Source organism: Puma concolor, chromosome A1, assembly GCF_028749965.1.
Source record: "Puma concolor isolate L17-30 chromosome A1, mPumCon1.1.hap2, whole genome shotgun sequence".
Taxonomy (NCBI): domain Eukaryota; kingdom Metazoa; phylum Chordata; class Mammalia; order Carnivora; family Felidae; genus Puma; species Puma concolor.
The window spans coordinates 11,186,960-11,214,632 of record NC_141667.1 but is presented as its reverse complement, the minus strand read 5'-3'; the positions used below and the strand labels follow the sequence as shown (position 1 = coordinate 11,214,632).

The window sequence follows — 27,673 nt, the reverse complement described above, 5'->3', positions numbered from 1 at the left end:
GAAAAAGCTCTCAGTTTTTCCCCGTTGAGGATGATGTTAGCTGTGGGCTTTTCATAAATGGCTTTTATGATCTTTAAGTATGTTCCTTCTATCCCGACTTTCTCAAGGGTTTTTATTAAGAAAGGGTGCTGGATTTTGTCAAAGGCCTTTTCTGCATCGATTGACAGGATCATATGGTTCTTCTCTTTTTTTTTGTTAATGTGATGTATCACGTTGATTGATTTGCGAATGTTGAACCAGCCCTGCATCCCAGGAATGAATCCCACTTGATCATGGTGAATAATTCTTTTTATATGCCGTTGAATTCGATTTGCTAGTATCTTATTGAGAATTTTTGCATCCATATTCATCAGGGATATTGGCCTGTAGTTCTCTTTTTTTACTGGGTCTCTGTCTGGTTTAGGAATCAAAGTAATACTGGCTTCATAGAATGAGTCTGGAAGTTTTCCTTCCCTTTCTATTTCTTGGAATAGCTTGAGAAGGATAGGTATTATCTCTGCTTTAAACGTCTGGTAGAACTCCCCTGGGAAGCCATCTGGTCCTGGACTCTTATTTGTTGGGAGATTTTTAATAACCGATTCAATTTCTTCGCTGGTGATGGGTCTGTTCAAGCTTTCTATTTCCTCCTGATTGAGTTTTGGAAGAGTGTGGGTGTTCAGGAATTTGTCCATTTCTTCCAGGTTGTCCAATTTGTTGGCATATAATTTTTCATAGTATTCCCTGATAATTGTTTGTATCTCTGAGGGATTGGTTGTAATAATTCCATTTTCATTCATGATTTTATCTATTTGGGTCATCTCCCTTTTCTTTTTGAGAAGCCTGGCTAGAGGTTTGTCAATTTTGTTTATTTTTTCAAAAAACCAACTCTTGGTTTCGTTGATCTGCTCTACAGTTTTTTTAGATTCGATATTGTTTATTTCTGCTCTGATCTTTCTTATTTCTCTTCTTCTGCTGGGTTTAGGCTGCCTTTGCTGTTCTGCTTCTATTTCCTTTAGGTGTGCTGTTAGATTTTGTATTTGGGATTTTTCTTGTTTCTTGAGATAGGCCTGGATTGCAATGTATTTTCCTCTCAGGACTGCCTTCGCTGCGTCCCAAAGCGTTTGGATTGTTGTATTTTCATTTTTGTTTGTTTCCATATATTTTTTAATTTCTTCTCTAATTGCCTGGTTGACCCACTCATTCGTTAGTAGGGTGTTCTTTAACCTCCATGCTTTTGGAGGTTTTCCAGACTTTTTTCTGTGGTTGATTTCAAGCTTCATAGCATTGTGGTCTGAAAATATGCATGGTATGATTTCAATTCTTGTAAACTTATGAAGGGCTGTTTTGTGACCCAGTATATGATCTATCTTGGAGAATGTTCCATGTGCACTCGAGAAGAAAGTATATTCTGTTGCTTTGGGATGCAGAGTTCTAAATATATCTGTCAAGTCCATCTGATCCAATGTCTCATTCAGGGCCCTTGTTTCTTTATTGACCGTGTGTCTAGATGATCTATCCATTTCTGTAAGTGGGGTGTTAAAGTCCCCTGCAATTACCACATTCTTATCAATAAGGTTGCTTATGTTTATGAGTAATTGTTTTATATATTTGGGCGCTCCGGTATTCGGCGCATAGACATTTATAATTGTTAGCTCTTCCTGATGGATAGACCCTGTCACTATTATATAATGTCCTTCTTCATCTCTTGTTACAGCCTTTAATTTAAAGTCTAGTTTGTCTGATATAAGTATGGCTACTCCAGCTTTCTTTTGGCTTCCAGTAGCATGATAAATAGATCTCCATCCCCTCACTCTCAATCTAAAGGTGTCCTCAGGTCTAAAATGAGTCTCTTGTAGACAGCAAATAGATGGGTCTTGTTTTTTTATCCATTCTGATACCCTATGTCTTTTGGTTGGCGCATTTAACCCATTTACATTCAGTGTTATTATAGAAAGGTATGGGTTTAGAGTCATTGTGATGTCTGTATGTTTTATGCTTGTAGTGATGTCTCTGGTACTTTGTCTCACAGGGTCCCCCTTAGGATCTCTTGTAGGGCTGGTTTAGTGGTGACAAATTCTTTCAGTTTTTGTTTGTTTGGGAAGACCTTTATCTCTCCTTCTATTCTAAATGACAGACTTGCTGGATAAAGGATTCTCGGCTGCATATTTTTTCTGTCTAGCACACTGAAAATCTCGTGCCAATTCTTTCCGGCCTGCCAAGTTTCAAAAGAGAGATCAGTCACGAGTCTTATAGGTCTCCCTTTATATGTGAGGGCACGTTTACCCCTTGCTGCTTTCAGAATTTTCTCTTTATCCTTGTATTTTGCCAGTTTCACTATGATATGTCGTGCAGAAGATCGATTCAAGTTACGTCTGAAGGGAGTTCTCTGTGCCTCTTGGATTTCAATGCCTTTTTCCTTCCCCACTTCAGGGAAGTTCTCAGCTATTATTTCTTCAAGTACCCCTTCAGCACCTTTCCCTCTCTCTTCCTCCTCTGGGATACCAATGATGCGTAGATTATTTCTTTTTAGTGTATCACTTAGTTCTCTAATTTTCCCCTCATACTCCTGGATTTTTTTATCTCTCTTTTTCTCAGCTTCCTCTTTTTCCATAACTTTATCCTCTAGTTCACCTATTCTCTCCTCTGCCTCTTCAATCCGAGCCGTGGTGGTTTCCATTTTGTTATGCATTTCGTTTAAAGCGTTTTTCAGCTCCTCGTGACTGTTCCTTAGTCCCTTGATCTCTGTAGCAAGAGATTCTCTGCTGTCCGCTATACTGTTTTCAAGCCCAGCGATTAATTTTATGACTATTATTCTAAATTCACTTTCTGTTATATTATTTAAATCCTTTTTGATCAGCTCATTAGCTGTTGTTATTTCCTGGAGATTCTTCTGAGGGGAATTCTTCCGCTTGGTCATTTTGGATAGTCCCTGGCGTGGTGAGGACCTGCAGGGCACTTCCCCTGTGCTGTGGTGTATAACTGGAGTTGGTGGGCGGAGCCGCAGTCAGACCTGATGTCTGCCCCCAGCCCACCGCTGTGTCCACAGTCAGACTGGTGCGTGCCTTCTCTTCCCCTCTCCTAGGGGCGGGATTCACTGTGGGGTGGGGTGGCCTATCAGGTCGTTTTTCAATTCCCTTATGAGCGAATGGTCATACTGATCAAGGTCACTTTGAATGGAGGCTCTGTCTTCTGAAGTTGTGTATCTTAGACTCCAAAGTCATACTCTTACATCCAACAAGAGTCGAAATAGTCTAGTGCTTGATATTAGCAGGTATCACTTGACGGACCATTTGGACCCTGTTTAACAAGAAACCAACCTACTTCGTATTCACCAAGGCACAGCAACATGGTTACAGTTTGGTTTCTGGAAGTTCGTTTAAAAGAATGTTTGCCTTTGGAGTGCCTGGGTGGCTCAGTCGGTTAAGCGTCCAACTTTGGCTCAAGTCTTGATCTTGCGGTCGTGAGGTTTAGCCCCTGGTCAGGCTCTGTGCTGACAGCTTGGAGACTGGAGCCTGCCTCGGGTTCTGTGACTCCTCCCTCTGCCCCTCCCCCATTGGTGTGCGCCTTCTCTCTCTCTCTCTCTCTCTCTCTCTCTCTCTCTCTCAAAAATAAATGTTAATATTCTGCACAATTACAAGGCTGATTATAAAATACTTCAGTAGTGTTTTGTTTTCCGTTTTAGGGGATGTATTGTTGGCTACAGCTTTTCTATCTTATTCTGGTCCATTTAACCAAGAGTTTCGCAATCTGCTGCTAAATGACTGGCAGAAGGAAATGAAAGTCCGGGAAATCCCATTTGGAGACAATCTAAATCTCAATGAGATGTTGATTGATGCCCCTACTATTAGTGAATGGAACCTCCAAGGTCTGCCAAATGATGACCTATCCATTCAAAATGGAATTATTGTCACAAAGGCATCTCGCTATCCTTTGTTAATTGATCCACAGACTCAAGGGAAGATCTGGATTAAAAATAAAGAAGGCCGGAATGAACTCCAGGTAATTTGAGTTCAAGTATATTTATGTTACTGGTCAAGTTTTTTTAAATTTTTTTTTTTTTTTTTCCAACGTTTATTTATTTTTGGGACAGAGAGAGACAGAGCATGAATGGGGGAGGGGCAGAGAGAGAGGGAGACACAGAATCGGAAACAGGCTCCAGGCTCTGAGCCATCAGCCCAGAGCCCGACGTGGGGCTCGAACTCACGGACCGCGAGATCGTGACCTGGCTGAAGTCGGACGCTTAACCGACTGCGCCACCCAGGCGCCCCAAGTTTTATTGTCTCTGATGAGCAGGAGTCCGAGAATAAAGAAATATTTGAAAATAGTAGAGTTGTAATCCTAATAGAGCAATAACCGATGCAAGCCTAAAATCTGATATTAAGATCTTTTCTAAAAATTGTATTTACATTTGTGTTGATCTCTACTAATGCCATCTTTCAAAGGCTGCAGACTCTCTTCTATTAGAGCCTAAAACTCTCCGTGATGAACAGAGTAGGGTGGAGTTCTATCACACTGAGTATACAGCACTTTACAAGGACACATCATGATTATTCCATTATTATTTATCACAAAATTGGTGGTGGTAGTGAGAAGACAGGTTGCACGGGGGAAGAACAGTTTGCTAAGGAAAAGGATGGAAACGGTTTAAGCTTTCTGTATAATTTCACCAAGAATGGGTTCCAGATAAGGATTTCTAAAAACCTCTGCGATAGACTGCTGGAGCACCATTTAATATTTGTCATCTCTGCACCTTGCATCATGATACTGTGAAAGCAACTCTTGGATCCTGTTCCTAGATCACATCTCTAAATCACAAGTACTTCAGAAACCACCTGGAGGACAGTCTTTCTCTTGGAAGGCCCTTGCTTATTGAAGATGTTGGAGAGGAACTAGACCCAGCACTGGATAATGTTTTGGAGAGAAACTTCATTAAGACTGGGTCTACCTTTAAGGTCAGTTAGACCTATTGATAATGATGTGTAGAGCCATAACCATGAGGCCAGGTAAATGTGACATAGATGGAATTTTCTCAATAGGCAGGAATTCAAATTTGAGTCAGTGCAAGAAGCATTTCCTTTTCTCCTCTCCACTTCCTGAGTTGGGATTAAAGTGTTCAAAAGCAGTCCTTTTAGAGATATCTACTTCACTCGTGTGACAGAATCTGACTCCATTTTGATGGTTGACTGTGGACATGTTTCAAAACCCACCATGCCCCTCACCTTTCTGTCCCAAATCTGGGCAAGCTGATAAGAAAACCTGGGGCTCTCTCCTTTGGCAGTGGTGGGACATTCAAGCCATGCAGTCCTCTGTTCATGCCCTGTGTGGGGACTCTCATCCTACCCCTACGCCCTAACCCCCAGCTGTTTTTTCCTACTCTCTCAATTTTTGGGACCTGTTTGGGAGCCCACCTTAATCTTCCCCCAAATCTCCATACGTGAGCAATAAACCTTTTCATTCCCTTTTGGTGCATGTGTGATGTCATCAGTCTTGACCTCTGAACCAAATTTTGAAATTTTTTTTTTTCAACGTTTTTTATTTATTTTTGGGACAGAGAGAGACAGAGCATGAACGGGGGAGGGGCAGAGAGAGAGGGAGACACAGAATCGGAAACAGGCTCCAGGCTCCGAGCCATCAGCCCAGAGCCTGACGCGGGGCTCGAACTCACGGACCGCGAGATCGTGACCTGGCTGAAGTCGGACGCTTAACCGACTGCGCCACCCAGGCGCCCCATGAACCAAATTTTGGGTAAAGAATCCATCTCACTTCTGTGGTACGATCACACCACTTTTGGTGCAAAATTCTACATTTATGATATATATTAGTGCACATTGAACTCCCTCCCTCCTTCTTCCCTCCTCCTTCCCTTCCTCCTTCTTCCCTCCTTCTTCCCTTTCATCCTAGTGGTTTGAAGCCCTGTGAATGCCCAATGACCTCTTCTTTTTCGGTTTACAAATACCTCTAGTTACATAATTGTTTAAAGCAATGCTTGATCCTGTGCAAAAAAGGACACGGTAAGGTGCATTTGTTTTACTACTTTTATTTATTTATTTATTTATTTATTTATTTATTTATTTATTATTTTTTTAAGTTTATTTATTATTTTTTAAGTTTATTTATTTATTTTGAGAGAAAGAGAGAGAGAGTGAGTGATCAGGGGAGGAGCAGAGAGAGAAGGAGAGAGAGAATTCCAAGCAGGCCTGGTAATGTCAGCACAGAGCCCAATGTGGGCGGGGCTTGAACTCACAAACCGGGAGTTCATGACCGGGTCTGAAAGCAAGAGTCGAATGCTTAGCCAGATGAGCCACCCAGGTGCCCCGAACTTTATTTTTATAATAAAGGTGAAAGTTGGTGACAAGGAGGTAGATGTGATGGATGGCTTCAGACTCTACATTACCACCAAACTGCCCAATCCAGCCTACACCCCTGAAATAAGTGCTCGGACCTCTATCATCGACTTCACTGTCACCATGAAAGGTCTGGAAGATCAGTTACTGGGGAGAGTCATCCTCACAGAGAAACAGGTGAGTGAAGCGTGACCATCTCCTTTTCTGCATTGTGTTATGATTCTTTCACTGGTGAAAATAACATGATAAAAGTTGTAGTAGGATTGAGTCCCCCCTTTTTATTCCTATGTTCTTCCCTTTATTAATTTCCAAGTATCTTAGGTAATTACTAATCGATTAGCCCATATGTTTTATCTGTCTCATAAATCACATTAATCAATTGATTTTGTGTAGACTAATGATGTAACTATGAGGCTGTCAGCCTCAGACTCGGCATCATTATTCTGGTCTTATTTTGCTTTATTTTTCTGAAGTTTGCTCTATTGTGAGTTCTACTCACCTGTTCACTTTTAGGTTTCCAGGATACAGTGAGGTTTTGCTTTCATTTGATTCATGATTATGCTTTTGGAATCTAAAATTAAACCTTTGTACCAGATCACACACCACATTCTCAAGTCTCATTTGTTACCTAAGAGAGCTCTGTGTGTGATCTGACATGACACACATCTGGGGCCTCAGAGCTTCACGGAGTGCCTTTTGGAGGCTGCTGGCTTAGTTATGCTCTGCTGGTATAACTCCATATCTGTTTTCTCTACCTCTGTTTTGCGGAATAACTTCATGATCAACAAAAAATGGCCACTAATTGGTAAACTTCCTTGTTTTGAGTCAGTATTTTCTCTAGGGAGCATGTGAGTCTTAAAAGAATCTAGAGGGTTTCAATAGGACTGCTTTAGTAAAACCGTATGAACTCTCAAAGTTGGTGTTGATTTTCTCCTGGGTTCATTAGCAATGAGGAGTCTAGTTTACTTTATAGCGCCTTCTACACCGACCTAATGGCTTATTTAGGTTAAAATTATTGGCAAAATCTTTGGACTCTGTCCTTCACATTATTTTGATTATTATTATTATTTTTTTTTTTTGTATGTTTCATGCTTGGTCTTCTGAGTCCTGTATGTTGCTCTCTTTCTTTTTTATGTCCATCCTCCCACCATTTTCTTTTCTTTTCTTTTCTTTTCTTTTCTTTTCTTTTCTTTTCTTTTCTTTTCCTTTTCTTTTCTTTTCTTTTTCTTCTAAAAATACTTTCTTTTTGTTTTTTAGTGCATAGTGCATAAATCATAGAGTCATATGGTTGGAAGTTGCATAGAGTCATATGGTTGGAAGGTTCAATCTGACTTTGTAGATTCGTGTGGTTAGTAACCTCTGTATGGCAGGAACTGATGCCAGAGTTCCGACCACAGACTTGAAGTCTCTCAAAGTAATGGCAGCCTTTAGACCAAGTGCTTGCTTATTTTTGGAGCCTCAGTAGAGGTGGTTGGGAAGCTTAGTGCTACCATACCGTTACTTGAGGAAGGACTGGGATTCCTGATCAACAGCTTGTGGTGTTGAGCAGGGAACCCCGACAGTCTCTGGGGCAGCATCCGTTCACCATATCTTAGGCTGCTCTCACCTGTGGCATTGGCTTCAAGGAGATAAGGGGCCCTGATGGCAGTTTGAATAATGTACTCGTCTTTGGTTTTCTCACATTCAGCTGAGATGAATATAGTCTCCTTGGAAGAAATAATTTGGCCTGACAGATTTTGTTTGCAACAAAACAGCTCCGGAGCCATAACTGTTACAATAGAAGTTTGAGATGAAGTGAGGAACACTTTAAACTCCTTTGAAGACTTTGCTTTTAAAAGTTTTATTTAAATGTTTTTATTTATTTTTGAGAGAGAGAGCGCACGAGAGAGAGAGAGAGAGAGAGAGAGAGAGACAGCATAAATGGGGGAGGGGCAGAGAATCCCGAGGGGAGTGGGCTCTGTGTTGTGCAGAGCCTGACACAGGACTCGAACTCACAAACCTTAAGATCATGATGTGAGATGAAGCCAGACGCTTAACCGAGCCACCCAGCCACCCTAACTCCTTTGAAGATGTGAACAGCCTTGAAAATCCAGTATGGATCCCAAGCTGGGCTTTTTCTTACTTCCTGGAAAGGTATCTTGAGCATCTTGAGAAAATTACTCCTTTACTGTTGTCTCCTGATGAGAATCCATTCCAGCCTCACAGTAGATAATTCTTAGAAAAAGTATGGCCATAGGAACGTGACTCTTACTCTTATAATATCAGAGGGTCCCTTACTCTGAACCACATTATTATAGAACATGTAACCTATTTTTTTTTTTTTTTGAGAGAGAGCTCAAGTGAATGAGGGGCAGAGAGAGAAAGGGAGGGAGGGAGAGAGAGAGAGAGAGAGAGAGAGAGAGAGAGCGCGAGCAGCAGGACTCACCCAAAGCAGGGCTCGTGTTTACCTAAGGTCGAGCTCATGCTCACCGGAAGCCAAGCTCAAGCTTACCTGATACAGGACTCGAACTCACAAACTGTGAGATCACGACCTGAACTGAAGTCAGATGCTTAAGACGGAGCCACCCAGGCACCCTAACCTGTATTGTCTTTCCTCTAATGCAAGGTCTCATGCAAGAAGTGAGCTGGTGGGCTTAATTTTGCTGAATTTTAATTCATTTAATTTTTGATGAATTTTGATGAATTTTGATGAATTGCACTTCTTGCAAGCAGCCATTTCTTTTGTAGCATCTAGTCCTCTCACCGCATTCCTGTGTCAGCTCACATTGCCGAATCTTCTCAGCCTGGGTGGTGGCAAGTGGGTCTGAGTTGATATCTGGATCCTCCGGGGCATTTCTTGAAATTGCGTAACTCATTTGAAAAGAGCCAGCAGATACAAAAAGTGTTTTTAAGTCTGAATTGTTCCTTTGACCTCAGTGACAAGGCAGTCTTTCTAAACATGATCACCTTTTAGGTAATTATTATATACACGATACCAATATAAAATGTTATAGAGCCAAGGGGGGCTATCAGAAGCCAGGAAGACCCCAGCAGTAAGAAGTTGGTGTTGGCCAGGGTGGGGAGGGGGCGCTGGGGTGGCTCAGTCAGTTAAACGTCGGGGTCTCGATTTTGGCTCAGGTTCATGAGCTGAAGCCCCGCGTTGGGCTCTGCGCTGGCTGTGCAAAGCCTGCTTGCGATTCTCTCTCTCCCCCTCTCTCTCTCCGCCTCTCCCCTGTGTGCTCTCTCTCTCTCTAAATAATAAATAGACATTAAAGAAAAAGAAGTTGGTGTTAGAAAGCATCTTCCTTTACGCATGGAGCTGAAATGAAGGGTGGTTCTCTACAATCACAGTAACTTAAACCTTCACTGGTCTGTCGATTCTTCTTGTGGAAGGTGGCTTGGGACAGTACCTATGACACCAGGGATTCTTTGAATCCATAAACCCACCAGCTGTCCAGTGTCTTGGAGATACAGGTAGTGGGCTCTGGTCTTGTGAGTGCTCGGCCGGACAGCCTGCTGGAGCCTCGGGTTTGTTGGCTTCAGAAATGAAGGGAGGGGTGCCTGGGTGGCTCAGTTGGTTAAGCGTCCGACTTCAGCGCCAGGTCATGATCTCATAGTTCGTGGGTTCAAGCCCCGCGTCAGGCTCTGTGCTGACGGCTCGGAGCCTGGAACCTGCTTCAGAGTCTGTGTCTCCCTCTCTCTCTGCCCCCTGCCCTGCTCACACTCTGTCTCTGTCTCTCAAAAAGTGAATAAACGTTAAAATAATGATGATGATGATGATGATGATGATAATAAACCAGCAGCAACAACAACTTCCTTGGATTCACTCTCACCTTGCCCCCAGAGAACAAGACAGAAACTCAAAGAGGACTGTATACTATTAGGAGGAAAATACTAACTTAGATTAACAGCATTTACTGGCCACACAACACAGGGCTTCAGGGCTCACCTTGTTCAGAATCCTAGATGAGCAAGCAGGTCCAGCACTTGATTTCCTTCGGAGGTGGAAGAATCACTCAAACTCAGTGGAACCGAGAGGAGAAATAATGTAACAAAGCCCTAAACAGACGTCGTTATCATCAGCTCACTGGTATGGAGAACAATAGGTCTGAGTTCTCTTGCTTAATCTTTCTACTGTCACCCCCAGTGTAAGGTGCAGAAGAGATGGAACCTTTGGGAATGAAAGCCTGGGTGATCCATTAGAAAGGAGGGCTCTCGAGGGCCATCATCTGTTTCCTTTCACTGATTTCAAAACCGTGGTGACAGATGCAGTTGATGTACACCAATAATTTTAGTTTTCATTTGCATCTTTGTTGAGCCACTTAATTTTTGATCATTTAATTAATAGATAGTATGTTTCATGAAATCATCCTGAATCACTACTGTACTTTCTTACTCACTTTGTGGCTGCTTTTCTTATTATCAGAGGTTAATTTCTTTAAAAAAATACATCCTGTATTAGTTGTTTAAAAAATTTTTTTTAATGTTTATTTATTTTTGAGAGAGACAGAGACAGAATGTGAGTGGGTCAGGGGCAGAGAGAGAGGGAGACACAGAATCCAAAGCAGGCTCCAGGCTCCTGGCCTTCAGCACAGAACCCGACGCGGGGCTCGAACTCACAAAGCTGTGAGATCATGACCTGGGCCGAAGTCGGACGCTCAACCGACTGAGCCACCCAGGCGCCCCACAGGTTAATTTCTTTTAATGTTTATTTGTTTTAGAGAGAGAGAGAGAGCACACACATGAGCAGGGGCAGGGCAGAGAGAGGAAGACAGAGGATCTGAAACAGGCTCCACACTGACAGCAGAGAGCCTGATGCAGGGCTTGAACTCAACTGTGACCTGAGCTGAATTCAGACACTTAACCTACTGAGCCAGCTAGGTGCCCCTTATTATCACAGTTTATATAAAACATTTACACGACAGCCTTAGTATATAGAATACATAGCACAAATGTCTACCTCTGTGTGTGTGTGTATGTGTGTGTGTGTTGAAATAATCCCTTTGGTGGGAAAAATGCTTATAGACAAAATGATTTTGATTAATTTTGCTCCTTATTATTATATTTGTTATCTTTATATTTTGCTTCTTATTATTATATATTATATCTTCTTATATATTGGGGGACCTAAGTTATGGTTCAACAGAACTATGTCTAAATCAGCCATACAAATGAAACTATACCTAAACCCTTATCCCCAAAGAGGTTTTCCATTTTAAAAGCTTGAATGAGAGATGCCTGGGTGGTTCAGTCCATTAGGTTAAGCATCCAACCTCGGCTCAGGTCATGACCTCACGGTTCATGAGTTCAAGCCCCACATTGGGCTCTGTGCTGACAGGTCAGAGCCTGGAACCTGCTTCAGATTCTGTGTCTCCTTCTCTCTCTGTCCTTCCCCAACTCACGCTCTGTCTGTCTCTCTCTTAAAAACAAATAAACATTAAAAAATTTTTAAAAATAAATGAAAAATAAAATCTTGAATAAATTGTTCTACTTTCCTTCAGAGATAACTTTATCTTTTCCATAACTATTGTCCCATTGTAGTGTTTGGTCATTTACCTACTATTTGGTACATGACAGGTTGCTTTCATAATTCCAAATTGCATTGAGAAAGAATGAAATCGTGCCATTTGCAGCAACGTGGATGGAACTGGAAGGTATTATGCTAAGTGAAATAAGTCAGAGAAAGATATCATATGTGGATCTTGAGAAAGTTGACAGAAGACCACGGGGGAAGGAAAGGGGGAAAAAATAGTTACAAACAGAAAGGGAGGGAGGCAAACCATAAGAGACTCTTAAATACAGAGAACAAACTGAGGGTGGATGGGGGAGTGGGGGAGAGGGGAAAGTGGGTGATGGGCATTAAGAGGGGCACTTGTTGGGATGAGCACTGGGTGTCGTATGGAAACGATGAACCCTGGGAATCTACCCCCAAAACCAAGAGCACACTTTACACTGTATGTTAACCAGTTTGACAATAAAACATATTAAAAAAAAAAAAAAAGAAACAGAAGACAACAACAAAAAATCCAAATTGCTTTAAATTGTACTATTTACTTTAGGGTATATTATTTTGTCAGTTTTAATCTTTGGGGGGAAATGTACTTCTTAGCCTCATTTTAATTCTTTGGGAATGTAGGTGGTTACTTTAAATGACAAAGTGATTGGTGTTAACAATGATATTGAATTGACCACGACCATCTCAATAATGTTCAAGCTTTAACTTGCTGTTTTTTAAAATCAGGAATTGAAAAATTTGCCCCTTTGTCCACATTATAGTAACTGTTGCTCTTGTGAATAATGGCTTTCATAAGCAACATGGGGCTTTTAGTACTGATTCCATAACTCTCAAGTGGAGATGAGAGTGGAAATGTAGGTTGTAATAAGTCTTGCAAACTGTGTTGAGCATTTTGGACCTTTCAAAACAGCTGAGGGAAGGAGCAAGAAAGGGGGTGATGGCAGAGAAGAGGGTGAGCAAGGAGACCAATTATGGGGAGCAGTCCATGAGGAACAATTAAAGCCTAAACCAGGGCAGTGGCTATGCAAATGGAAGAAATGGATGGAGGAAGAAAACATATTATGTTGGAAGAACTGATAAGACAGGGTGCGGTTTATGGATTTGACAGCCCCATGCTCTGTCTGTTCCCAGCAGACATGAAAACATGCATCCTTAGCATAAGTACAAGATTAGAAAGTTTTTATCCCTTTTATCCCCTTTTCAGCCACTTTATTATGCTTTGGTAATGATGTGTGAAATTCTAAAGTATGATTTATTTTGTGCCAACCTATAATTTTATTTTTCAAACTGCTTATTTCCCAAATAAGTATTATAATGCTTCCAAAAATCCATGCTTGGAATGAATCAAGGGAGGGGATAAGAGAGGAGACACATCTTTTGAGCAGCTATCATGATTCAGTTACTGTTGTAGCTGCTTTCCTACTTACATCCTCATACTCACTCTCTGAGCTGTTTTTACATCCATCTCACAGATGAGGAAACTGAGGCTCATAGCGTCACATAACCTGGCCAGTGTCAGGCAGCCGTTAGATCCTGGGAGCTGTGATTCAAACCTATGTCTTCCTGTTGTCAAACCATCGTTCTTCCCATGGCTTTACATTCCTCCCTTATCTGCCTTCTTCAGGTGAGGAGGTTTTCTTTTTTTAATGTCCAGATTTATTTCAGCTTAATGCTAGATAAAAGCTAGCATGTGTACAGGTATTATGTCAAATTAAGTGGCTGTTATTTTTTAGTTTATTTTTAATTTTTATTTTATTTCATTTATTTTATATTTATATATATATATAGCTTCCATATAACACCCAGTGCTCAATCCATCAGGTGCCCTCCTCAATGCCCATCACCCATTTCCCCCTCTCCCCCATCCCACCATGCCCCCTCAGTTTGTTCTCTGTATTTAAGAGTCTCTTATGGTTTGCCTCCCTCCCTCTCTGTTTGAAACTATGTTTTCCCCTTCCCGTCCCCCATGGTCTTCTGTTAAGTTTCTCAAGATCCACATATGAGTGAAAACATATGATATCTGTCTTTCTCTGACTGACTTATTTCACTCGACATAATACCCTCCAGTTCCATCCACGTTGTTGCAAATGGCAAGATTTCATTCTTTCTCATTGCCAAGTAGTATTCCATTGTATATAGAAACCACGTCTTCTTTATTTCAGGTGAGGATTTTTATAATGCTCACCTTTAGGAACTCAGGAATGATCATGATAGTGTGCAAAATGTGGGAATAAAAAATATTTGAATTTTTCCCTTTAGCTACCTTTCCTTCCTTCCTTCCTTCCTTCCTTCCTTCCTTCCTTCCTTCCTTCCTTCCTTCCTTTCCTCCTTCCCTCCCTCCCTCCCTCCCTCTCTCCCTCGTTTCTTCTTTCTTTCTTTCTTTCTAGAGGGAGAGAGAGCACGAGATGGGGAGAGGAGCAGAGGGAGAGAGACAATCTCAAGCAGGCTTCATTGTCAGCACGGAGCCCGACACAGGGCTTGATCCCATGACCCTGGGATCATGACCTGAGCTGAAATCCAGAATGGGATGCTGAACCAACCCAGCCCCCCAGGTGCCCCTACTTTCTTTCTTAGTGTAATGGTAGTGTGAGTTCTTTTGTTATAGCTGCTTATGGAAAGGAATTTTGTAGGTGCCATGAAATGTCACTTTCTGTACTAATTTTTACATTTTTTCAAGTTTGAGATTCTTATGTAGTGAATCAGTGAATTGAAATAACCACTAAGGAAGCTTTTTTAAAAAACGTAACCGAATAAAAGGAAACAAAAGTGATAAAGGCAGGTTTTGCTGGAATTGCTACATCCCCCCCCAAATTAAGAAAGTGATACAGGTTCCGAGCTTTTTTTGCTTAGCGAGGGAATTTTCCTTTGCTGGAATGTCCCTGGACCCGACTCACTGTGCTCAGGGCCTGGTACAGTTCTACATGCCATAGCTGCTCAATCAGTGGTGATGGACTGGCCAGAACATGAAGCAGTGGCCGGTGGCCTTTGCCCTTTGTCTTCATGCAGTTTAGTTACTAGAGCCTTTGTTTTAAATGATTTTTTTTCAACGTTTATTTATTTTTGGGACAGAGAGAGACAGAGCATGAACGGGCGAGGGGCAGAGAGAGGGAGACACAGAATCGGAAACAGGCTCCAGGCTCTGAGCCATCAGCCCAGAGCCCGACGCGGGGCTCGAACTCACGGACCGCGAGATCGTGACCTGGCTGAAGTCGGACGCTTAACCGACTGCGCCACCCAGGCGCCCCTAGAGCCTTTGTTTTAAATCTGTGGTTTTCAGTCACAGGGTGAGAATTTTCACATTTCTATTTCTGGCACCAAGATATGCCTGGATTTTCTTGTTCACTCTTTGTTTCCGTCTGAAACAGGGTATAGAATTTAGTCATTTGTTCCAAAATATTGAGAGCCTACTGTGTACCAGGCATCGTTCCAAGAGTTGAGGGAACGTATTAATGAACCAAAAAAATCCTTGGAGGCTAACTAATGAGTAATTTATATGTTATGTTAGAAAGTGGTAAATGCTATTTAAAAACACAGAGTGGGGTAAGAGGGAGAGCTAGGGAATCAGATAGTGGGCTATGATTTTAAACAGGGTGGTCAAAGTAGATTCCGCTGAGAAGGTGACATTTAAGGAGAAGTTGAAGGGGAGGAGGGAGTAAGTTACCTGGTAGGATGGGCCTGACACAGCAACAGCCAGTGCAAAGGCCCTGAGGTAGAAGAGTGCATTATGTGTTTAAGGCAGTTGGTCTCCAAGTGTGGTGCCCTGAACAGACAGGAATAGCAGCCCTGCATCACCTGGAGGTAGGTTAGATTCCCGGGCCCTGCTCTGGCTTATTGCTGATTTAGGGCTTACTGGATGTGGCTGGAGCAAAATGAAAAAGGACCCTCACAGGCTGTGGTAAGGTCTTAGCTTTTACTCTGAGAGACATGGTTAGTCATTAGAGGGTTTGGGGAGAGGAGGTGTGTTTCAGAGCAGTGTTCTGACTGGTAGGCTGGGAATAGACAACGGGTGGTAGGGATGAGGCAGGGAGGCCTATATGGGTCCTGTCATTTAAAGGAGAAATGACAGAGACATGCACCAGGGTGTCAGCAGTGGAGTTGGTGAGGAACGATAAGCCTCCGGGTCTGTTTCTGAAGTAGAGGTGATAGGATTTGCTGATGACCAGGACGTGGAGTTTGAGGAAAGGGACGTAGTGACAGAGGCCTCCAAAATTTTAGCTGCTGGGAGAATGGGGCTGCCGTCTGCTGGGATGGGGAAGGCTGGGGGGCAGCAGGTATGTAGGAAAGAGCCCTGACTTTCCTTTTGGTAGTGTTGCTGGGGTGGTGGGGGACATCTCTTCGACATTCACGTGGAGACATCGAGACCACATATGGTGAAGAGCTGGGAAGAAGCTCTCAGTTACCAGCGTATCGATGGTGTTTAACACAAGACAGAGTTTGTGGAATTGTTATGCGATGTTTCTCGTAGTCAAAAAGAAAATCCTAAAAATGAGTACATAAATTAAGCACTAAAGGGAAAGGACTTGCACTAGAGTTTCACAATGGCAGTTTGGGCCACGTGTGGCTTCTCCCTCCCCATGATGTTCGTGTGGGCACTGGACCAGAGCGAAGGGAAGTCACCCAATTAATCATGGAATTAATGAGTAGTCCCATTATATTTTGTATGATTTCATATGATTCATTGATGCACATAACTTTATTATTTTTTTACTTTTTAAAAGTCTATTGATTTTGAAAGAGAGAGTGTGTGAAAGAGTTGGGGAGGGGCAGAGAAAGAGGGAGAGAGAGAATCCCAAGCAGCTTGCATACTGCCTGCATAGAGCCCAGTGCGGGGCTCAAACCCATGAACCGCAAGATCATGACTTGAGCCTAAATCAAGAGTTGGATGCTTAACCGACTGAGCCATTCAGCCACCCCAATCACTATTTATAACTTTAGATTTCTAGTTCTCTCAGCGGGGAGTAGAATCTACAATAACTGCTGAGCCATATCCGGAGTACCCAATCGAATATTTACCCTGCTGAAGCTGCTGTGGAAATCTGAGCTTGGTAGCACATGCCCAGGTAGCTCCACTGAGCACAACTGGAACTCCCAACCATGCCTTTTAACCATGCGTTGAACCCTGGTTTCCCCATATTGTGTCACACGTAAATTCATATTACTTCATTAATGCGTCTAAGCATCGGTCAGTGGGCACTATATTTAGAAAGCTTTTCAAGCAAACTGACTAATGCATATCTTTCTGTCCAAATTTTAAAATACTATTTACCCACTGTCCTTTTTCCTTTAATGTAATTTACTGTCAAATTGGCTTCTGTACAACACTCAGTGCTCATCCCAACAAGTGCCCTCCTCAATGCCCATCACCCACTTTCCCCTCTCCCCCACCCCCCATCAACCCTCAGTTTGTTCTCTGTATTTAAGAGTCTCTTATGGTTTGCCTCCCTCCCTCTCTGTTTGTGACTATTTTTTCCCCCTTCCTTTTCCCCATGGTCTTCTGTGAAGTTTCTCAGGATCCACATGTGAGTGAAAGCATATGGTATCTGTCTTTCTCTGACTGACTAATTTCACTTAGCATAATACCTTCCAATTCCATCCATGTTGCTGTAAAAGGCAGGATTTCATTCTTTCTCACTGACAAGTAGTATTCCATTGTATATATTAACCTCATCTTCTTTACCCATTCATCAGTTGATGGACATTTAGGCTCTTTCCATAATCTGGCTATTGTTGAGAATGCTGCTATAAACTTTGGGGTACAAGTGCCCCTATGCATCAGTACTCCTGTATCCCTTGGGTAAATTCCTAGCAGTGCTATTGCTGGGTCCTAGGGTAGATCTATTTTTAATTTCTTGAGGAACCTCCACACTATATTCCAGAGCGGCTGCACCAGTTTGCATTCCCACCAACAGTGCAAGAAGGTTACCATTTCTCCACATCCTCACCAGCATCTGTAGTCTCCTGATTTGTTCATTTTAGCCACTCTGACCGGCGTGAGGTGGTATCTCAGTGTGGCTTTGATTTGTGTTTCCCTGATGATGAGTGATGTTGAGCATCTTTTCATGTGTCTGTTGGCCATGTGGATGCCTTCTTTGGAAAAGTGTCTCTTCATGTCTTCTGCCCCTCACTGTCCTTTCCATTTTTGAGTCTTTTACTAGCTTCAGAATTAGAGCCTCTCATTAAATAATCTGACTTTTGTGTACAATTTGACTTGGTGCCAGAGGCTCATCCTCTCTGTTGTCTTCCTGCCTCTGGGCTTCCTGCTGCCTTTGGCTGGTTCTTTTTTTTTTTTTTTTTTTAAATTAAAAAAAAATTACATTTATGTATTTTTGAGAGACAGAGTGAGACAGAATGCGAGCGGGGGAGGGGCAGAAAGGGAAGGAAACGCAGAATCTGAAGCAGGCTCCAGGCTCTGAGCCAGAGTTCAGCACAGACCCCAACGCGGGGCTCGAACCCACAAAATGTGACATCATGAACTGAGCCGAAGTCGGACACCTAACCGACTGAGCCACCCAGGCGCCCCTGCCTTTGGCTGGTTCTGTGTCACGGCTGTTCCCTGCTTCCCCATCCTCACTGGTCCCATCTTTTTTCTCCTTCTGTTCCACGGACTCTCCCTCTCCAAACCACCAAGAAGAAGAAGTAACCAATATGGACAATAATCTTTCTAAACCATTCTCCCCCCAGCTATCTATAAAGATCCTTCAGGAAAGATGTAAAACTTTACTTGTCATGGAGAGAGTAGCACCTGTTCAGGCCCAGAACATTTTTCAATTTAAATGTACCTCCGGCACCTGTACCTGGTACAGGTTGTTTGCCTGTCATTTGGACCCTTGCTTTTCAGAGAACTGGATACTATTTCAACTAGCAGGTCGAACATAATCGCATTCAAACAACAGAGCTCTTATCAGTAAGAGACTAAGGGAAGACAATGAATCTATTCTGAGAGATCTGTGTGTGTCTTTTCAAATAGATGTCAATATATTTTCAATATATTTCACTTTTCAAACAAGCTTCAATATAATCACAAAAGTCACGTACCGTGATTTGACTTTAGGAAATAAATAGACGGTACGGTGGATATTGATAGTATTTTTAGTAAGTTTCACATTGTTTGCTGCCAATTCTTTCCTCCATTAGCTCCCCTTTTATTTTCATGAAGTTCCTGCAGCCACATATGGTAACTGCATTACAGGAGCTTGAGAACAGTCCTCTAGGTGAACTTTGTCAGGGATGGCCAAACAATAGTTGTTAATTAAGGAAGAGAATATATTTATGCAAATTAACAGGAATTGGAGAAAGAGAGAACTCATCTCCTAGAAGATGTAACTGCAAACAAAAGAAGGATGAAGGAGCTAGAAGATAATTTGCTTTACCGGCTGACAAGTACCCAGGGGTCCCTGGTGGAAGACGAGAGTCTCATCGTCGTGCTGAGCAACACAAAAAAGACCGCGGAAGAGGTGACACAGAAGCTGGAGATTTCGGCAGAGACAGAAATTCAGATTAACTCAGCCCGGGAGGAATACAGACCTGGTGAGTTTGGTAATGAAAGACAAATGTCACGGGAAAATGAAGTGAGAAACAAACCAAAATCAGAGAAACTGAAGGAAGTAAGGGCTGTGTGAAGTGGGGTGGCCGTTCCTGTTTTGTGATGTTGTGTTGGGACATATACAGTAAGACTGGGAGAAAACATTTTTTAATGGTATAAATTCTCTAGGTGCTGATAATCCATGTTAGTTAGCAAATTCTTTCAGGTCCCTGTGAACTTACTTTTAAATTAGAGAGTAAAAAGGAAGACCTTTTAAAGAACGTCTGACTACAGTTTTGAAATTTAAGGAATTAGTGCAGCGTTTGTGGGCTGCTCATTAATTCTTTATCATTTGGTCACAATGAGCCGGTGTTTTGTTTGCAGTCTTTGTATTAGGAAGGTAGTTCCTTAGTCTCCTGGGAGTGCTTTAGTCTTACTCAGCAATTTGCAAAGCAGTGTTGTTCATTGGTTACAAGAGGGGCCTGCTAAAAGAACTCAACTCCCTTTAGAAAATTATCATTCTTTCTGAAAAAAATAATCAAAACAGCATCATCTGCTGCTGGAGAGTCAGGAGCATCATCTTTGCGATGATGCCTTGTTTTGCCAACCTGACCCCAAGCTTAGTCAAGGCTTCCTCATGGAGCTTAAGAATGAGGTCCATAAAATGCGTATACACTTTGCTGCATGTTAGAGTGTTTGCGATCCCATCAGTTACCTTTTCTACCTATGAAAAAATATAGTGAAATTCATAAGGGTTCTAAATCCATAGGAGGTTCTAAAATGGAAAAATGCTGTGTGATAAACACAAATAGCAGAGTGCTTACACAGAGCTTATAAATAAGAGTTAAATATATATAATGAGCATTGCTCTAGACTCTCAGAGCTGGTAGATAGTCATTGATAAAAATAAAACTTGTTGTTTTCATTTAGAGTTTAGGCTGGTCTGGGCACAGATCATTTATTTTCCACCCTCGTAGCACAAGCAACCTTGCTCTCTGTCTTTCAGTGGCAACACGGGGCAGCATCCTGTACTTCCTCATCACTGAGATGCGCTTGGTTAATGAAATGTATCAGACTTCGCTCCGCCAGTTTCTTGGCTTGTTTGACCTTTCCTTAGCCCGGTACGTCTGCACTCAGGAAGCCAAGCTGAATTCTATATCTGTGGGCTAGAATGATGACATTACATTTGTAACTTCTTTTCCTCTTGCTACTGAGTCTTTTTTTCTTTTTTTAATCTAAGTGTAGTGTAATTACCAGGGTGTTAACAAATCATTCTCATTTGTCATTTTATGCTCAGAGACAGGCCCATCAACTCTTCATCCATTGATTGATCCCTTTGGTTTTGTGTGTTTCTGTTACACAAGAAAATTCCCAAGACTTTTTTTTTTTTTTTTTTTTTTTGTGAGTGACAGTACCCTGCAGGTAAAATCGATGTAGGCAACATTGAGGATTCTGTTATGTTATTTTATGTTGAGACAATGCTTGTTATTTTCGCTTGAGGATGCTGACTCTTGTGTACAAAGGAACTGGCTCGCCAGAGTTATGTATTTGCCGTTAAAGAGGTTGTTTTTATGGGCAATGGGAAAGGGCGGTGGGGTAAGCTGGGTTTAAGTGTTCTCTCCTCCAGGTCGGCCAAGAGCCCAATTACAAGCAAGAGGATTGCTAATATCATTGAGCATATGACTTACGAGGTTTACAAGTATGCAGCCCGGGGATTGTATGAGGAGCACAAGTTCTTATTCACCTTGCTGCTTACCCTGAAGATCGACACCCAGAGGAACCGAGTGAAGCATGAAGAGTTTCTCACCCTTATCAAAGGTCAGTATAACAATAGAAGGCGTTGTACACGGGTCCAGATGTAGGAAGTCTTTGAAGGTCTTGTGTGGTATTATTTTTTTTTTTCTGGCTACAGTAGTTTCCTTGCACGTCATTGGAGATTGCGTATACGTGAAATACTTTATTTGTTCATTTATTGCATGAATATTTATTGAGAACCTACTGCTGTATGCTAAGGCACAGACTAGGCACTTGGGGCACATCATAAAACAACAAGTAAATTGTGTAGTATGGGAGAAGCTAGTAGGCACTATAGAAAAAGCAAAGCAGGGAAAGGGGGATGGGGAGTTATAGGGTATGTGGACTGGGAATTAACATTCTAAATGGGATATTTAGTGGGGTATCTAATGGGTAGGCCTCCCTGAGAGATGGACAAGTGAGTAAAGGCCTGGAGGAGCAGGGGTCGCTGGCCTTGGGGACTTGCAGAGGAAGAGTATCAAAGGAAGATAGCATCAATGCTCTGGTGGGAGTCAAGCCTCCCATGACTGAGGCTGGAGCCATGGTGTGTGTGTGTGGGGGGGGGGTGATTGTGGAGCTCATCCTGCAGATACTGATTCTGTATCTGTTGAGGCATTGCTCGCAGGCAGGTCCCCTGTGCCACTGCACACTACAGCCCAGTGGAAGGCTAGGAAACAAATTTGCTGTCACGTTCTTGAATGTCTGGACAAAAAATATTTAAAGTAACTGTGGAAATGATGCTCGGGTCAAAATGGCTTTATCTACTACACCTTTCTAAGCCATCTCTTTATAGATGAGACACAATTTTATCTACAGTAGGTGGGGGGGAGATTTTCATGTTTACCTGGAGAGTAGATTTGCAGAGGAACTTGAAAAGGACCCTGAAGGAGCAGTAGGGAAGGGGTGTGGGTAGGCACATGCTGTGCCCTGGGGGTGTGTGTGGGTCCACAGCCATATGTGAATAAATGCATGTTCGTGTTTGTATAAATATGCGTTTGCATATGTATCTTATAGAAACAACAAAGACTCATTTGGTTACACTTGAACTTAGAAATGTATGATTTATGGGGCGTCTGGTTAGCTCAGTCCGTGAAGCATCCGACTCTTGGTTTTGGCTCAGGTCATGATCTCAGTGTCCCAGGGTCATGAGATCAAGGTCTGTGTTGGGCTTTGTACTGACAGCCCAGAGCCTACTTTGGATTCTCTCTCTCTCTCCCTCTCTCTCTGTGCCTCCCCTGCTCTTGGTTTCTCTCTCTCTCTCTCTCAAAATAAATAAAGAAACTTAAAAAGAAAAAAAGAAATGTATGATTTATGGACAATCTCTCTCTCTCTCTGTCTTTAATTCTTTGTCTCTAACCCTCGAACTCTTGCTCCTTAGGTTTCTTTATTTTTCAGTTTTCCTAAATCGGAGCACGTGGATGAACTGGGGAGACATCCCTTAGATGTTTGGTGTCGGGGTTGACTTTTTCGCCGAGGCCTTCCAATAATACTGTCTCATTGACTGGTCCTCCAGCTGATGGGCATTTACTATGGCAAGTTGTTCCCGACACGAAATGCATTTCCTCATGAAATGCATCCAGGTCTGGTTGAAATACCGTAAAGTGTGTTACAGTTTGGCATGATGATAGCAGATGTGGGATTAGGTTTAGCAAGACTAAGTGAAAATAGTGACTTTGCTGATTTCTTGATGAGTATCTCAAGCAGATTCTTTAACTTTTTTTCAGGCTTCAGCCTCCTCAGCTGTAAGACAAGGATAGTCAAATCTACATCATCAGATTCTTGAGAAGTCATACAATTTCTGTAAATCTCGGCACATAGAACGTGTTCAGCAAATGATAGGCATTGTGATATTTTCTTTAGTATTTTAGTTTGTTTTGATTAGTCCCTGGCTGGCGTAGGCTGGACAGCTTTTGTGGGTCTGGCATTCAACAGTTTTAGAATGCTGCTTTATGAAACGGAGTGTCAGAATAAACTTCGGAATGCAGTTATGTTGTAAGATTGCTCTTTGCTGGTTATGTTTGGTGACAGTTACCCAGTGAGTGAACTCCCCTGCAGAGGGAGTTCACTTGTTTGAAAATGTTATTTAAAGATTTTTTAAAAACGTTTTTGATTTTTTTTAACATTTATTTATTTTTGAGACAGAGAGAGAGCATGAACAGGGGAGGGTCAGAGAAAGAGGGATACACAGAATCTGAAACAGGCTCCAGGCTCTGAGCTGTCAGCACAGAGCCCGACACGGGGCTTGAACCCACGGACCGTGAGATCATGACCTGAGCCAAAGTCGGACGCTTAACTGACTAAGCCACCCAGGCGCCCCCGTTTTTTATTTTTTTGAGAAAGAGAGAGAGAGAGTGAGGGAGGAGGGGAGCAGCAGAAAGAGAGGGAGAGAGAAAATCCCAAGCAGGCTCTGTGCTGTCAGTGCAGAGCCCGACTCGGGGCTTGAACTCCCGAACCGCGAGATCATGACCTGAGCCAAGAGCAAGAGTGGGATGCTTAACCAACTTAGCCACCAGGCACCCTGAAAATGTTATTCAGATAGCAACAGTACTTTGATACTGGTCTTTTAATTTGCTCATCTCCAAGGTGGGAAAGGATCAGTCCAGATGGCGTGCTAAATCTGCTTTGGCTGTACCGCTTTATAACTGTGTGGTGTAACTTGTATACATTTTTTGTTATAAGAACACATCATTTTTACGAAGTATTACCTTAAAAATTGGAACTTACTTTTCCGAAAGTAAGGGTTTCCAGAATGAAAGCAACAGCGTAAGTCTCAATTATCTTGAGAATTTATTTTGAATAATTCCTATTCCAACCATTTATTCATCAGAAGTACATTTAATCTGGTGCCATATTATCCAGGAATACCGCTGTCCCCAACCCATTACAATCATTCTCTGTGGCCCCTTGTACACTGTTAAAGCAGATAAGATATTCATGACACAGTTACTCTCTACTAAACAATGAATAATGCTTTGGTTGCAAGGAACACCCTTTCCTTCCCATAAATAGCTTCTCCCTAACTCTCTGGTGAATATCTTATTCTTTTGAGTTTGTTGGAAAGTGGACGGTTTCCATAGAAATTGGTATGACATTTTTCAACACAATGCCACTGTCCTTAGGTCTTTAACTACTCCTGCCATTAAAGCAATCTGTTTTGATTTTGTGAGTTAACAATCTTATCAAAATTGCTTCAAGGCCACACTTACCTTCTTGGAAATATACTCAGATGGATTTGGCAAAAGATAGTAATTTAGTGGGGTCCATGGGGTACCTGGATAAAGCAGAGATTGGCTCAATAAATATCTTGAGTATTGTTATTTGTTCATGACCTGCTCTGTTCAGAAAAGGATTTTAAAGGTAACCAAATGCGTTGGTTACATTCTTTTAAGAATTATGCTTGGAACATATTTTCCCTGAAACATTTTAATAGATGGTGTTTATTGAACAGTATATTATATCCTATAAAGACTTTCTAACTCTTCCTCTGACTTAAAATATGACTGTTTACACATTTAGTTTTTCAGAGGTGAGCAACCACAACATTTTAAGGTGTCATTTATTTTATGGTACTGTGAGAGTTACATGAATCGCATGAGCTTAGGTAAATCAGCAGCAAGATAAGAGTCACTACCCAATGGAAATTTTTGCTGTGGTTAGACTGACCAAAAATAAGTGATACAACACAGGATCCTTCGATGTGCTCAAAATGGATATAGATAATATACTGATTTATAGATGAGAACTCTTTAAACACATGTAGTGCTGCTGACGTTTCTAGATAAATTCTCTCCTTGAAAGAGCTTGTGTGAACATCATGCACTTCTTAACATTGACAGTAGCTACTCATTTAGTGACCCTCTGCTCTGGTCTTGATCCCATTTTGTGTGCTTTACGCATGTGTTTTCTGTCATTCTGTCATTATCACAACATCCAGGCTTCATTATTCCCAGCGTACATATATTTGGAAACAGAGACCCAGACAGATGAGCTACGTTGTCCCAGACCTTGGCCAGATGGAGCTAGGACAGAATTCAGCATCCTCCTGGGCCACACTTATATTGCTGATTCTCAAGTGTGTTTTCTAAAATCATCTATTCCTTTATTAAATTTTAAAGCTTGTCCATTATGATGACACATTTCTGAGTTAAAAAAATGTCAAGGTTGTAAAATAGTTAAAATGAAAAGTGTAAGCAAAAGCTTTTGTAAATAGACTGTTTTAGAGTAAAGAAAGAAAAGTCTAGTAACTTTATATGTTTAATTTTAAAGGAGGTGCCTCATTGGACCTTAAAGCTTGTCCTCCTAAACCATCCAAATGGATCCTGGACATGACCTGGCTGAATTTAGTGGCACTCAGCAAACTTAGACAGTTTTCTGATGTCCTTGATCAGGTAACTTGTGCTTTGAATAAACTTATGGCCGTGTCACGGGGAGCAGCTTCCTGATTTATCACCAGCTATAGTATTTGCAGAAGAGAGATTGTTTCACTTTGTCACTCATACAATGGTATTACCTGTGTTTGACCTTGCTCATGCTCACTCAACTCTCTGATAAAGCGAACTCCACCCAAGTTTAACTACTACTGTCCTGTACCATATGTCAGTATCACCAACTGGAGATCCACAAGTGGGGAAACTGATAGATTTAATTAGATCATTAGATACAGTTAAGAGGAGATTGAATGGAAAAAAAAAAATACAAAGAGCCTGTATCTAAATGCCTGCCCATTTGTCCTTGTCTCTCTTCTTCCTCTCCTTGTCCTTCCACCATTATATTGCTTTAGCCAGGCATCTGGACTTACATCTAATGCCAGTGCTTGGCCCCTTATCTTTACAAGTTATCGTCCTTTCCCAACCAGCCAGTTCCCTATGAATTGTGTATGTACTGGGATCATGGAAGTTGGGTCTGGAGAGTTCAGTTGAGACAAACCAGGGAACAGATTCTTAAACATCAGAAGACCAGAGAGGTCACACTGACAGCAAGGTGGCCTTATTCAGCCATGAGTTGTAGGCTTTTTTATGACCAGAACCTGTGCTAAGGTTGGTTCTTCACTTTCCTCCCAGTTTAAGTTGACCAGAAGCTTAATGTTCAGCTTTTTAAAAATGCTTTGTATGTTTTTATGTATTTTTATGTTTTGGCCTATGTCTGGTGATCTGCGTTATTTCTACCATGTAGTGAAATAACTTTCATTTGGGAGGCTTTAATGCACTCTAGCTTATTCCCCTCGAAGGTGACCTTTCCTCGACCGATATCTGTTCAGTAACAGTTGCTGTCTTCTGGAGATTATCTTGTGCTGAAATCCCTCCATGTCATATAGTCTTTCATGACTGAGGGAAGTTATTGTTTTTTACTCTTATATGATACTTTCTAAATGCAGACCTGGAATGCCTTTTCCTTTGATTAGGCCTCCCAGAAATATACCAGGGGCTTTAATTGAAGGGAATATACCAGAGAACACAGGATTACATTTATCTTCAGATGTTGTTTGTTTGTTCTATGTTTTTGAGATGATTACCAACAGAATGCTTGTCTCTCTTTGAGTTTTTTAAGCTCTAAAGGATAATGGACTGTATTCTTTTCCTCTTTCTCAATTACCTAAAGGAAACATGTGTATCATTATTCATTCGATGATGATATGAAATGGTATATTTCAAATTACTCTAGATTAATAGAATATTGACCAAAAAGCTTTTTGTTCAATAATAAACATGCATTAAATGTCTTCTTTTGTGCCAGGAGTGGTCCTGGGAAATGAGGAAGCATATGTGAATAACTAAATGAATTTGTTCTTGATCATGAAAGGATTTCATGGAGCAAATCAGATTTCCTTAAAATAATGAAAATGAGTTTTCATTGATTTCTTTATTCCTTACAAAATTGTTACCACAAAGGCATTAGAAGATATTAAACAAATCAAGACTCTCCCTACTTCAAAAACTAGCTGTAAGCTGGCATTAATACAGAGTGACTTTAGCGTAAATCACATTTGATTTTAGACTTCCACACTTTTTGCTACTAGAATATAAAATAATGAAAAGGTCAAAGGATATCTTTCACACATGTCTGGAATGGTCAGAAGGTTTGATGAAAAATATCTGTGAACTATTACTAAAAGATTTTCTTGTGCTGTGATGCAATTCTTATCCCCTGATATTTCAGATATCAAGAAATGAGAAAATGTGGAAAACTTGGTTTGATAAGGAAAACCCTGAGGAAGAACCCCTTCCAAATGCCTATGATAAATCTCTTGACTGCTTTAGGCGTCTTCTCCTTATTAGATCCTGGTGTCCTGACAGAACCATTGCCCAGGTAAAAAGTACATATTAGAAAAAAATAGGAGAATATATTTTTTTAAGATTTTTATTATTGGGGCGCCTGGGTGGCTCAGTTGGTTAAGTGTCCGACTTCGGCTCAGGTCACGATCTCACGGTCCATGAGTTCGAGCCCCGCGTCGGGCTCTGGGCTGATGATGGCCCAGAGCCTGGAGCCTGCTTCCGATTCTGTGTCTCCCTCTCTCTCTGACCCTCCCCCGTTCATGCTCTG

At 41.7% G+C, this 27,673-nt stretch overlaps 1 protein-coding gene across 1 annotated transcript in view; it reads left to right on the top strand.

Annotated features, from left to right (window-relative positions):
* Positions 1-27,673, top strand: part of DNAH5 (dynein axonemal heavy chain 5) — a 244,685-nt gene that overhangs the window by 188,437 nt on the left and 28,575 nt on the right. Inside the window, exons 63-70 of the mRNA XM_086676209.1 lie at positions 3,662-3,978; positions 4,776-4,931; positions 6,318-6,500; positions 19,101-19,344; positions 20,346-20,460; positions 20,967-21,157; positions 25,400-25,521; positions 27,290-27,439. Coding sequence (XP_086532335.1) covers positions 3,662-3,978; positions 4,776-4,931; positions 6,318-6,500; positions 19,101-19,344; positions 20,346-20,460; positions 20,967-21,157; positions 25,400-25,521; positions 27,290-27,439 — 1,478 coding nt within the window. The remainder of the gene's footprint in view (positions 1-3,661; positions 3,979-4,775; positions 4,932-6,317; positions 6,501-19,100; positions 19,345-20,345; positions 20,461-20,966; positions 21,158-25,399; positions 25,522-27,289; positions 27,440-27,673) is intronic.